General features: G+C 53.2%; 1 protein-coding gene across 1 annotated transcript in view; it reads right to left on the bottom strand.

Annotated features, from left to right (window-relative positions):
• Window positions 1-1,503: 1,503 nt before the first annotated feature.
• Window positions 1,504-12,403, bottom strand: part of gnsa (glucosamine (N-acetyl)-6-sulfatase a) — a 28,191-nt gene continuing 17,291 nt past the window's right edge. Inside the window, exons 9-12 of the mRNA XM_082978128.1 lie at window positions 12,004-12,209; window positions 10,009-10,230; window positions 8,255-8,415; window positions 1,504-3,393 (exon numbers count right to left, since the gene is read on the bottom strand). Of these exons, the coding sequence (XP_082834254.1) occupies window positions 3,324-3,393; window positions 8,255-8,415; window positions 10,009-10,230; window positions 12,004-12,209 (659 nt within the window). The 3' untranslated portion in view covers window positions 1,504-3,323. The remainder of the gene's footprint in view (window positions 3,394-8,254; window positions 8,416-10,008; window positions 10,231-12,003; window positions 12,210-12,403) is intronic.

Below are 12,403 nucleotides of genomic sequence, written 5' to 3' on the forward strand. Positions count from 1 at the left end.
TTTGTGTGGAGGTATGTGCGTAGGATATCTACTGTTTGTGTGGAGGTATGTGCGTAGGATATCTACTGTTTGTGTGGAGGTATGTGCGTAGGATATCTACTGTTTGTGTGGAGGTATGTGCGTAGGATATCTACTGTTTGTGTGGAGGTATGTGCGTAGGATATCTACTGTTTGTGTGGAGGTATGTGCGTAGGATATCTACTGTTTGTGTGGAGGTATGTGCGTAGGATATCTACTGTTTGTGTGGAGGTATGTGCGTAGGATATCTACTGTTTGTGTGGAGGTATGTGCGTAGGATATCTACTGTTTGTGTGGAGGTATGTGCGTAGGATATCTACTGTTCGTGTGGAGGTATGTGCGTAGGATATCTACTGTTCGTGTGGAGGTATGTGCGTAGGATATCTACTGTTCGTGTGGAGGTATGTGCGTAGGATATCTACTGTTCGTGTGGAGGTATGTGCGTAGGATATCTACTGTTCGTGTGGAGGTATGTGCGTAGGATATCTACTGTTCGTGTGGAGGTATGTGCGTAGGATATCTACTGTTCGTGTGGAGGTATGTGCGTAGGATATCTACTGTTTGTGTGGAGGTATGTGCGTAGGATATCTACTGTTTGTGTGGAGGTATGTGCGTAGGATATCTACTGTTTGTGTGGAGGTATGTGCGTAGGATATCTACTGTTTGTGTGGAGGTATGTGCGTAGGATATCTACTGTTTGTGTGGAGGTATGTGCGTAGGATATCTACTGTTTGTGTGTAGGATATCTACTGTTTGTGTGTAGGATATCTACTGTTCGCGTGGAGGTATGTGCGTAGGATATCTACTGTTTGTGTGGAGGTATGTGTGTAAGTGGAGCATTAAATTAATGTCTTTGTATAATGGACTTCAGAACGTTCTCTGAATAAACTGTACAAGACGTTTTGCAGAAAGCTCAGTCCTTTGCCTAATTATTCTTAACCCAGTGTCTTACAAACCTTGGGGATTAGTCAAGGCTTATTGATTGTTAATTATTATCATTGGGATAGAAAATTCCACTGACAAAAGATCAGTGATATAATCAGATAACTGATCAGAGTTATATAATCAATAAGAAACTATCTGGAATTACAAACACACAACGTTGCCGTTGGGCTGAAAATCTCTGACCGAACAGCCATGGCAGCACATCAGAAGATATTCAGTTAAAGGCCCCCAGTGTCCCTGACCCCCCCCCCCCCCAGTCTCCCTGAACCCCCCCCCAGTCTCCCTGACCCCCCCCCCCCCCCTCCAGTCTCCCTGACCCCCCCCCCCAGTGTCCCTGACCCCCCCCCCCAGTGTCCCTGACCCCCCCCCCCCCAGACCCCGGCCAGTTATATTTCTCAGGTCTGTAAATATGTTCAAATGATGCCACAACAGTAAATATCCAGTGATCTGTTATAGTATCGGGGACAGTGACACATGTTGTGTTGTTTTGTCTCTGTACTGCAACACTTTGGATTTGAAATGATACAAGGACTACGGAGGTTAAAGTGCAGACTGTCAGCTTTAATTTCAGGGTATTTTCATCCACATCAGGTAAACCGTTTAGAAATTACACCACTTTTTGTACACAAGTCCCCACACATTTTAAGGGACCAAAAGTATTGGGACAAATTCACTTGTGTGTATTAAAATAGTAAAAAGCCAAGTATTTTGTCCCATATTCTTAGAACACAGTGAATACATGACGCTGGTGACTTTATAATACTTGGATGTATTTGGTTGTAATTTCAGATTATTTTGTGCCTAATAGAAATTAAACAGTAAATATAAAAAGGTAATTGTGGAGTCACTTTAACCTTAAATAAGAATATAATGTTTCTAAACACTTCTACATTAAATGTGGATTAATTCAGGATTATCACGGTAACATCCACATTAATGTAGAAGCGTTTAGAAACAATCTGTTCTTATTTACAATAACAGTGACTCCAAAATGGCCTGTTTTAGTCCTATTGGGAGAAAGAGGAACAGGTTTCTAGTCCTACTGGGAGAAAGAGGAACAGGTTTCTAGTCCTACTGGGAGAAAGAGGAACAGGTTTCTAGTCCTACTGGGAGAAAGAGGAACAGGTTTCTAGTCCTACTGGGAGAAAGAGGCACAGGTTTCTAGTCCTACTGGGAGAAAGAGGAACAGGTTTCTAGTCCTACTGGGAGAAAGAGGAACAGGTTTCTAGTCCTACTGGGAGAAAGAGGAACAGGTTTCTAGTCCTACTGGGAGAAAGAGGAACAGGTTTCTAGTCCTACTGGGAGAAAGAGGAACAGGTTTCTAGTCCTACTGGGAGAAAGAGGAACAGGTTTCTAGTCCTACTGGGAGAAAGAGGAACAGGTTTCTAGTCCTACTGGGAGGAAGCGGAACAGGTTTCTAGTCCTACTGGAAGAAAGGAACAGGTTTCTAGTCCTACTGGGAGAAAGAGGAACAGGTTTCTAGTCCTACTGGGAGAAAGAGGAACAGGTTTCTAGTCCTACTGGGAGAAAGAGGAACAGGTTTCTAGTCCTACTGGGAGAAAGAGGAACAGGTTTCTAGTCCTACTGGGAGAAAGAGGAACAGGTTTCTAGTCCTACTGGGAGAAAGAGGAACAGGTTTCTAGTCCTACTGGGAGAAAGAGGAACAGGTTTCTAGTCCTACTGGGAGAAAGAGGAACAGGTTTCTAGTCCTACTGGGAGAAAGAGGAACAGGTTTCTAGTCCGACTGGGAGGAAGCGGAACAGGTTTCTAGGCCTACTGGGAGAAAGCGGAACAGGTTTCTAGTCCTACTGGGAGAAAGAGGAACAGGTTTCTAGTCCTACTGGGAGAAAGAGGAACAGGTTTCTAGTCCTACTGGGAGAAAGAGGAACAGGTTTCTAGTCCTACTGGGAGAAAGAGGAACAGGTTTCTAGTCCTACTGGGAGAAAGAGGAACAGGTTTCTAGTCCGACTGGGAGGAAGCGGAACAGGTTTCTAGGCCTACTGGGAGAAAGCGGAACAGGTTTCTAGTCCTACTGGGAGAAAGAGGAACAGGTTTCTAGTCCTACTGGGAGAAAGAGGAACAGGTTTCTAGTCCTACTGGGAGAAAGAGGAACAGGTTTCTAGTCCTACTGGGAGGAAGCGGAACAGGTTTCTAGTCCTACTGTAGCCGGTCAAGACTTGTTAATGATTTGAAAAGCAGCTGATTTGAGGTAATTGATTTTCCTCACGTAATTAGACACAACATGTCTTAGAATAACCAATCAATGGTGACACTGTGTGTGTACACACACACACACACACACACACACACACACACACACACACACACACACACACACACACACACTCTGCTCCTGCTCTTCAGGCCCGTCTCGGCCCGCTGATCCGCCGCCTCCTGTTACTGAACATCAGCTGAGGGTCAAACGCAAACCTGGAGAGAGAGGAGGAGAGGGTTATAGCTGGGTGGTCTGGGGAGAGGAGAACAGAGAGCTGGGTGGTCTGGGGAGAGGAGAACAGAGAGCTGGGTGGTCTGGGGAGAGGAGAGGGTTAGAGCTGGGTGGTCTGGAGAGAGGAGAGGGTTAGAGCTGGGTGGTCTGGAGAGAGGAGAGGGTTAGAGCTGGGTGGTCTGGGGAGAGGAGAACAGAGAGCTGGGTGGTCTGGAGAGAGGAGAACAGAGAGCTGGGTGGTCTGGAGAGAGGAGAGGGTTATAGCTGGGTGGTCTGGAGAGAGAGGAGAGGGTTATAGCTGGGTGGTCTGGGGAGAGGAGAGGGTTAGAGCTGGGTGGTCTGGAGAGAGGAGAGGGTTAGAGCTGGGTGGTCTGGAGAGAGGAGAACAGAGAGCTGGGTGGTCTGGGGAGAGGAGAGGGTTAGAGCTGGGTGGTCTGGAGAGAGGAGAGGGTTAGAGCTGGGTGGTCTGGGGAGAGGAGAGGGTTATAGCTGGGTGGTCTGGAGAGAGAAGAACAGAGAGCTGGGTGGTCTGGGGAGAGGAGAGGGTTAGAGCTGGGTGGTCTGGGGAGAGGAGAGGGTTAGAGCTGGGTGGTCTGGGGAGAGGAGAGGGTTAGAGCTGGGTGGTCTGGAGAGAGGAGAGGGTTAGAGCTGGGTGGTCTGGAGAGAGGAGAACAGAGAGCTGGGTGGTCTGGGGAGAGGAGAGGGTTAGAGCTGGGTGGTCTGGAGAGAGAGGGTTAGAGCTGGGTGGTCTGGGGAGAGGAGAGGGTTATAGCTGGGTGGTCTGGAGAGAGAAGAACAGAGAGCTGGGTGGTCTGGGGAGAGGAGAGGGTTAGAGCTGGGTGGTCTGGGGAGAGGAGAGGGTTATAGCTGGGTGGTCTGGGGAGAGGAGAGGGTTAGAGCTGGGTGGTCTGGGGAGAGGAGAGGGTTAGAGCTGGGTGGTCTGGAGAGAGGAGAGGGTTAGAGCTGGGTGGTCTGGAGAGAGGAGAACAGAGAGCTGGGTGGTCTGGGGAGAGGAGAGGGTTAGAGCTGGGTGGTCTGGGGAGAGGAGAGGGTTATAGCTGGGTGGTCTGGGGAGAGGAGAGGGTTAGAGCTGGGTGGTCTGGAGAGAGGAGAGGGTTAGAGCTGGGTGGTCTGGGGAGAGGAGAGGGTTAGAGCTGGGTGGTCTGGGGAGAGGAGAACAGAGAGCTGGGTGGTCTGGAGAGAGGAGAGGGTTAGAGCTGGGTGGTCTGGAGAGAGGAGAGGGTTATAGCTGGGTGGTCTGGAGAGAGGAGAACAGAGAGCTGGGTGGTCTGGGGAGAGGAGAGGGTTAGAGCTGGGTGGTCTGGGGAGAGGAGAGGGTTATAGCTGGGTGGTCTGGGGAGAGGAGAACAGAGAGCTGGGTGGTCTGGGGAGAGGAGAGGGTTATAGCTGGGTGGTCTGGGGAGAGGAGAGGGTTAGAGCTGGGTGGTCTGGAGAGAGGAGAGGGTTATAGCTGGGTGGTCTGGGGAGAGGAGAGGGTTATAGCTGGGTGGTCTGGGGAGAGGAGAGGGTTAGAGCTGGGTGGTCTGGAGAGAGGAGAACAGAGAGCTGGGTGGTCTGGAGAGAGGAGAACAGAGAGCTGGGTGGTCTGGAGAGAGGAGAGGGTTATAGCTGGGTGGTCTGGAGAGAGGAGAACAGAGAGCTGGGTGGTCTGGGGAGAGGAGAACAGAGAGCTGGGTGGTCTGGGGAGAGGAGAGGGTTAGAGCTGGGTGGTCTGGAGAGAGGAGAGGGTTAGAGCTGGGTGGTCTGGAGAGAGGAGAGGGTTAGAGCTGGGTGGTCTGGGGAGAGGAGAACAGAGAGCTGGGTGGTCTGGAGAGAGGAGAACAGAGAGCTGGGTGGTCTGGAGAGAGGAGAGGGTTATAGCTGGGTGGTCTGGAGAGAGAGGAGAGGGTTATAGCTGGGTGGTCTGGGGAGAGGAGAGGGTTAGAGCTGGGTGGTCTGGAGAGAGGAGAGGGTTAGAGCTGGGTGGTCTGGAGAGAGGAGAACAGAGAGCTGGGTGGTCTGGGGAGAGGAGAGGGTTAGAGCTGGGTGGTCTGGAGAGAGGAGAGGGTTAGAGCTGGGTGGTCTGGGGAGAGGAGAGGGTTATAGCTGGGTGGTCTGGAGAGAGAAGAACAGAGAGCTGGGTGGTCTGGGGAGAGGAGAGGGTTAGAGCTGGGTGGTCTGGGGAGAGGAGAGGGTTAGAGCTGGGTGGTCTGGGGAGAGGAGAGGGTTAGAGCTGGGTGGTCTGGAGAGAGGAGAGGGTTAGAGCTGGGTGGTCTGGAGAGAGGAGAACAGAGAGCTGGGTGGTCTGGGGAGAGGAGAGGGTTAGAGCTGGGTGGTCTGGGAGAGGAGAGGGTTAGAGCTGGGTGGTCTGGGGAGAGGAGAGGGTTATAGCTGGGTGGTCTGGAGAGAGAAGAACAGAGAGCTGGGTGGTCTGGGGAGAGGAGAGGGTTAGAGCTGGGTGGTCTGGGGAGAGGAGAGGGTTATAGCTGGGTGGTCTGGGGAGAGGAGAGGGTTAGAGCTGGGTGGTCTGGGGAGAGGAGAGGGTTAGAGCTGGGTGGTCTGGAGAGAGGAGAGGGTTAGAGCTGGGTGGTCTGGAGAGAGGAGAACAGAGAGCTGGGTGGTCTGGGGAGAGGAGAGGGTTAGAGCTGGGTGGTCTGGGGAGAGGAGAGGGTTATAGCTGGGTGGTCTGGGGAGAGGAGAGGGTTAGAGCTGGGTGGTCTGGAGAGAGGAGAGGGTTAGAGCTGGGTGGTCTGGGGAGAGGAGAGGGTTAGAGCTGGGTGGTCTGGGGAGAGGAGAACAGAGAGCTGGGTGGTCTGGAGAGAGGAGAGGGTTAGAGCTGGGTGGTCTGGAGAGAGGAGAGGGTTATAGCTGGGTGGTCTGGAGAGAGGAGAACAGAGAGCTGGGTGGTCTGGGGAGAGGAGAGGGTTAGAGCTGGGTGGTCTGGGGAGAGGAGAGGGTTATAGCTGGGTGGTCTGGGGAGAGGAGAACAGAGAGCTGGGTGGTCTGGGGAGAGGAGAGGGTTATAGCTGGGTGGTCTGGGGAGAGGAGAGGGTTAGAGCTGGGTGGTCTGGAGAGAGGAGAGGGTTATAGCTGGGTGGTCTGGGGAGAGGAGAGGGTTATAGCTGGGTGGTCTGGGGAGAGGAGAGGGTTAGAGCTGGGTGGTCTGGAGAGAGGAGAACAGAGAGCTGGGTGGTCTGGAGAGAGGAGAACAGAGAGCTGGGTGGTCTGGAGAGAGGAGAGGGTTATAGCTGGGTGGTCTGGAGAGAGGAGAACAGAGAGCTGGGTGGTCTGGGGAGAGGAGAGGGTTAGAGCTGGGGAGAGGAGAGGGTTAGAGCTGGGTGGTCTGGAGAGAGGAGAACAGAGAGCTGGGTGGTCTGGGGAGAGGAGAACAGAGAGCTGGGTGGTCTGGGGAGAGGAGAGGGTTATAGCTGGGTGGTCTGGGGAGAGGAGAGGGTTAGAGCTGGGTGGTCTGGAGAGAGGAGAACAGAGAGCTGGGTGGTCTGGAGAGAGGAGAACAGAGAGCTGGGTGGTCTGGAGAGAGGAGAGGGTTAGAGCTGGGTGGTCTGGAGAGAGGAGAGGGTTATAGCTGGGTGGTCTGGGGAGAGGAGAGGGTTAGAGCTGGGTGGTCTGGGGAGAGGAGAGGGTTAGAGCTGGGTGGTCTGGAGAGAGGAGAACAGAGAGCTGGGTGGTCTGGGGAGAGGAGAACAGAGAGCTGGGTGGTCTGGGGAGAGGAGAGGGTTAGAGCTGGGTGGTCTGGAGAGAGGAGAACAGAGAGCTGGGTGGTCTGGGGAGAGGAGAGGGTTATAGCTGGGTGGTCTGGAGAGAGGAGAACAGAGAGCTGGGTGGTCTGGGGAGAGGAGAACAGAGAGCTGGGTGGTCTGGAGAGAGGAGAGGGTTATAGCTGGGTGGTCTGGAGAGAGGAGAGGGTTAGAGCTGGGTGGTCTGGAGAGAGGAGAACAGAGAGCTGGGTGGTCTGGGGAGAGGAGAGGGTTAGAGCTGGGTGGTCTGGGGAGAGGAGAGGGTTAGAGCTGGGTGGTCTGGAGAGAGGAGAACAGAGAGCTGGGTGGTCTGGAGAGAGGAGAGGGTTAGAGCTGGGTGGTCTGGAGAGAGGAGAACAGAGAGCTGGGTGGTCTGGAGAGAGGAGAGGGTTATAGCTGGGTGGTCTGGGGAGAGGAGAACAGAGAGCTGGGTGGTCTGGGGAGAGGAGAACAGAGAGCTGGGTGGTCTGGAGAGAGGAGAGGGTTAGAGCTGGGTGGTCTGGGGAGAGGAGAACAGAGAGCTGGGTGGTCTGGGGAGAGGAGAGGGTTAGAGCTGGGTGGTCTGGGGAGAGGAGAGGGTTAGAGCTGGGTGGTCTGGAGAGAGGAGAGGGTTATAGCTGGGTGGTCTGGAGAGAGGAGAGGGTTATAGCTGGGTGGTCTGGGGAGAGGAGAGGGTTATAGCTGGGTGGTCTGGAGAGAGGAGAGGGTTAGAGCTGGGTGGTCTGGGGAGAGGAGAGGGTTAGAGCTGGGTGGTCTGGGGAGAGGAGAACAGAGAGCTGGGTGGTCTGGGGAGAGGAGAGGGTTAGAGCTGGGTGGTCTGGAGAGAGGAGAGGGTTAGAGCTGGGTGGTCTGGAGAGAGGAGAGGGTTATAGCTGGGTGGTCTGGGGAGAGGAGAACAGAGAGCTGGGTGGTCTGGGGAGAGGAGAGGGTTAGAGCTGGGTGGTCTGGAGAGAGAAGAACAGAGAGCTGGGTGGTCTGGGGAGAGGAGAACAGAGAGCTGGGTGGTCTGGAGCGAGTAGAGGGGTGGTTTAAAGCTGGGTGGTCTGGAGAGAGGATTGGGTTAAACCTGGGTGGTTAGTCAGTGTACCGTGCGTCGTAGACCCCAGGGGTCCTACAGGACTGTCCAGAACAGGACTGCAGCATCATCAGCCTGTGGTTCATCTTCTCCAGAACCTCCTGGTCGATGGTCTTCGCCCGGTTAATGAGCTGGTAGGGGTCTACTGTCATGTTATAGACCTCCACAAACACCTGGTGAACACAGAGAGAGAGAGTTAGTTATTACTAATGACCTGGTAGGAGTCAACTGTCATGTTATACACCTCCACAAACACCTGGTGAACACAGAGAGAGAGAGTTAGTTATTACTAATGACCTGGTAGGGGTCTACTGTCATGTTATACACCTGGTGAACACAGAGAGAGAGAGTTAGGGGTCCCCATTCAGACTGGCCACCATGAGAGAGAGAGTTAGGGGTCCCCATTCAGACTGGCCACCATGAGAGAGAGAGTTAGGGGTCCCCATTCAGACTGGCGTCCATGAGAGAGAGAGTTAGGGGTCCCCATTCAGACTGGCCACCATGAGAGAGAGAGTTAGGGGTCCCCATTCAGACTGGCCACCATGAGAGAGAGAGTTAGGGGTCCCCATTCAGACTGGCCACCATGAGAGAGAGAGTTAGGGGTCCCCATTCAGACTGGCCACCATGAGAGAGAGAGTTAGGGGTCCCCATTCAGACTGGCCACCATGAGAGAGAGAGTTAGGGGTCCCCATTCAGACTGGCCACCATGAGAGAGAGAGTTAGGGGTCCCCATTCAGACTGGCCACCATGAGAGAGAGAGTTAGGGGTCCCCATTCAGACTGGCCACCATGAGAGAGAGAGTTAGGGGTCCCCATTCAGACTGGCCACCATGAGAGACAGAGTTAGGGGTCCCCATTCAGACTGGCCACCATGAGAGAGAGAGTTAGGGGTCCCCATTCAGACTGGCCACCATGAGAGAGAGAGAGTTAGGGGTCCCCATTCAGACTGGCCACCATGAGAGAGAGAGTTAGGGGTCCCCATTCAGACTGGCCACCATGAGAGAGAGAGTTAGGGGTCCCCATTCAGACTGGCGTCCATGAGAGAGAGAGTTAGGGGTCCCCATTCAGACTGGCCACCATGAGAGAGAGAGTTAGGGGTCCCCATTCAGACTGGCCACCATGAGAGAGAGAGTTAGGGGTCCCCATTCAGACTGGCCACCATGAGAGAGAGAGTTAGGGGTCCCCATTCAGACTGGCCACCATGAGAGAGAGAGTTAGGGGTCCCCATTCAGACTGGCCACCATGAGAGAGAGAGTTAGGGGTCCCCATTCAGACTGGCCACCATGAGAGAGAGAGTTAGGGGTCCCCATTCAGACTGGCGTCCATGAGAGAGAGAGTTAGGGGTCCCCATTCAGACTGGCCACCATGAGAGAGAGAGTTAGGGGTCCCCATTCAGACTGGCGTCCATGAGAGAGAGAGTTAGGGGTCCCCATTCAGACTGGCCACCATGAGAGAGAGAGTTAGGGGTCCCCATTCAGACTGGCCACCATGAGAGAGAGAGTTAGGGGTCCCCATTCAGACTGGCCACCATGAGAGAGAGAGTTAGGGGTCCCCATTCAGACTGGCCACCATGAGAGAGAGAGTTAGGGGTCCCCATTCAGACTGGCGTCCATGAGAGAGAGAGTTAGGGGTCCCCATTCAGACTGGCGTCCATGTTGAGCCTCCCCATAGCAGTAAAGCAGGTCAGTTCATTGTATTTCTACGGGTGAGACAGGTTATCCACCTCCGTAACACACAGAGACGTGGTGACTAAAACGCTTCTCTCACCTCGTTGTCGTCGAACTCGCAGTACTGGATGTCGGCGGAGGGTGCGACGGTACGAACACAGGCGTACGTGTTGTTGAAGGAATCCTCACACACACAGTCGGGGAAACATTCAGAGACCCCGGGACCGAGCAGCGGACAGGCTGGATCAGCCACGTTAGATCCCTCCCCTTCATACTCCACCAGGAAGTCCGTTCTCCACGTCGTGCTGTTCACAGATCCCTCCTGACACAGAGAATACAACACAGTATTCACATTAATACCGGTTAAATACTGATCCTTCCTGATACAGACAGGCTACTAGGCTACTAGGCTACTAGGCTGCGTTGTGCTAGGCTACTAGGCTGCGTTGTGCTAGGCTACTAGGCTGCGTTGTGCTAGGCTGCGTGTGCTAGGCCTAGGCTGCGTTGTGCTAGGCTACTAGGCTGCGTTGTGCTAGGCTACTAGGCTGCGTTGTGCTAGGCTACTAGGCTGCGTTGTGCTAGGCCTAGGCTCGAGGCTGCGTTGTGCTAGGCTCTAGGCTGCGTTGTGCTAGGCTCAGGCGCGTTGTGCTAGGCTACTAGGCTGCGTTGGCTAGGCTACTAGGCTGCTGCGTGGCTAGGCTGCGTTGTGCTAGGCTGCGTTGTGCTAGGATGCTAGGCTGCATTACGCTAGGCTAATAGGCGGCGTTGTGCTAGGATGCTAGGCTGTGTTGTGCTAGGCTACTAGGCGGCGTTGTGCTAGGCTACTAGGCGGCGTTGTGCTAGGCTACTAGGCTGCGTTGTGCTAGGCTACGTTATGCTAGGCTACGTTATGCTAGGCTACTAGGCGGCGTTGTGCTAGGCTAATAGGCGGCGTTGTGCTAGGCTAACTAGGCGCGCGTTGTGCTAGGCTAATAGGCGGCGTTGTGCTAGGCTAATAGGCGGCGTTGTGCTAGGCTAATAGGCTACGTTGTGCTAGGCTAATAGGCTACGTTGTACTAGGCTGCGTTGTGCTAGGCTACTAGGCTGCGTTGTGCTAGGCTACTAGGCTGCGTTGTGCTAGGCTACTAGGCTGCGTTGTGCTAGGCCACTAGGCGGCGTTGTGCTAGGCTACTAGGCTGCGTTGTGCTAGGCTACTAGGCTGCGTTGTGCTAGGCTACGTTGTGCTAGGCTACTAGGCGGCGTTGTGCTAGGCTACTAGGTGGCGTTGTGCTAGGCTACTAGGCGGCGTTGTGCTAGGCTACTAGGCGGCGTTGTGCTAGGCTACTAGGCGGCGTTGTGCTAGGCTACTAGGCGGCGTTGTGCTAGGCTACTAGGCTGCGTTGTGCTAGGCTACTAGGCTGCGTTGTGCTAGGCTACTAGGCTGCGTTGTGCTAGGCTACTAGGTGGTATATATAGTATAGTATAGTGTGTTCTGGCTACTAGGCGTTATATATAGTATAGTGTGTTCTGGCTACTAGGCGTTATATATAGTATAGTGTGTTCTGGCTACTAGGTGGTTATATATATAGTATAGTGTGTTCTGGCTACTAGGTGGTATATATAGTATAGTGTGTTCTGGCTACTAGGTGGTATATATAGTATAGTATAGTGTGTTCTGGCTACTAGGCGTTATATATAGTATAGTGTGTTCTGGCTACTAGGCGTTATATATAGTATAGTGTGTTCTGGCTACTAGGTGGTATATATAGTATAGTATAGTGTGTTCTGGCTACTAGGTGGTATATATAGTATAGTGTGTTCTGGCTACTAGGTGGTATATATAGTATAGTGTGTTCTGGCTACTAGGCGGTATATATAGTATAGTGTGTTCTGGCTACTAGGCGGTATATATAGTATAGTGTGTTCTGGCTACTAGGTGGTATATATAGTATAGTGTGTTCTGGCTACTAGGTGGTATATATAGTATAGTGTGTTCTGGCTACTAGGCGTTATATATAGTATAGTGTGTTCTGGCTACTAGGTGGTATATATAGTATAGTGTGTTCTGGCTACTAGGTGGTATATATAGTATAGTGTGTTCTGTATGGGTTCTCACCAGTACAGGCAGGAAGGACATGCCGTCCATGGCGGTCTTGTTGACGTTGTAACCAGCCATGTCCAGGATGGTAGGACCCAGGTCAACGTTCTGGACCGCTAGCCCGGTGGTCTGGTTCGGCTTGATGTTGGGCCCTCGGATCAGCAGAGGAACTCTGATGTCAGACTCATAGAGCTGCCTCTTATCCAGGGGGAGAGAGAACTGACCTGGGGGGGAGAGGGGGAGGGGGAGAGGGAGGAGTCAGCTGTAGGTGTACCTGTACCAGGTGTGCTGTGTACCTGTACCTGGTGTGCTGTGTACCAGGTGTGTTGTGTACCTGTACCTGGTGTGCTGTGTACCAGGTGTGTTGTGTACCTGTACCAGGTGTGTTGTGTACCAGGTGTGTTGTGTACCAGGTGTG

This window comes from Salmo salar, chromosome 07, assembly GCF_965601325.2.
Source record: "Salmo salar chromosome 07, fSalSal1, whole genome shotgun sequence".
NCBI classification, from domain to species: Eukaryota; Metazoa; Chordata; class Actinopteri; order Salmoniformes; family Salmonidae; genus Salmo; species Salmo salar.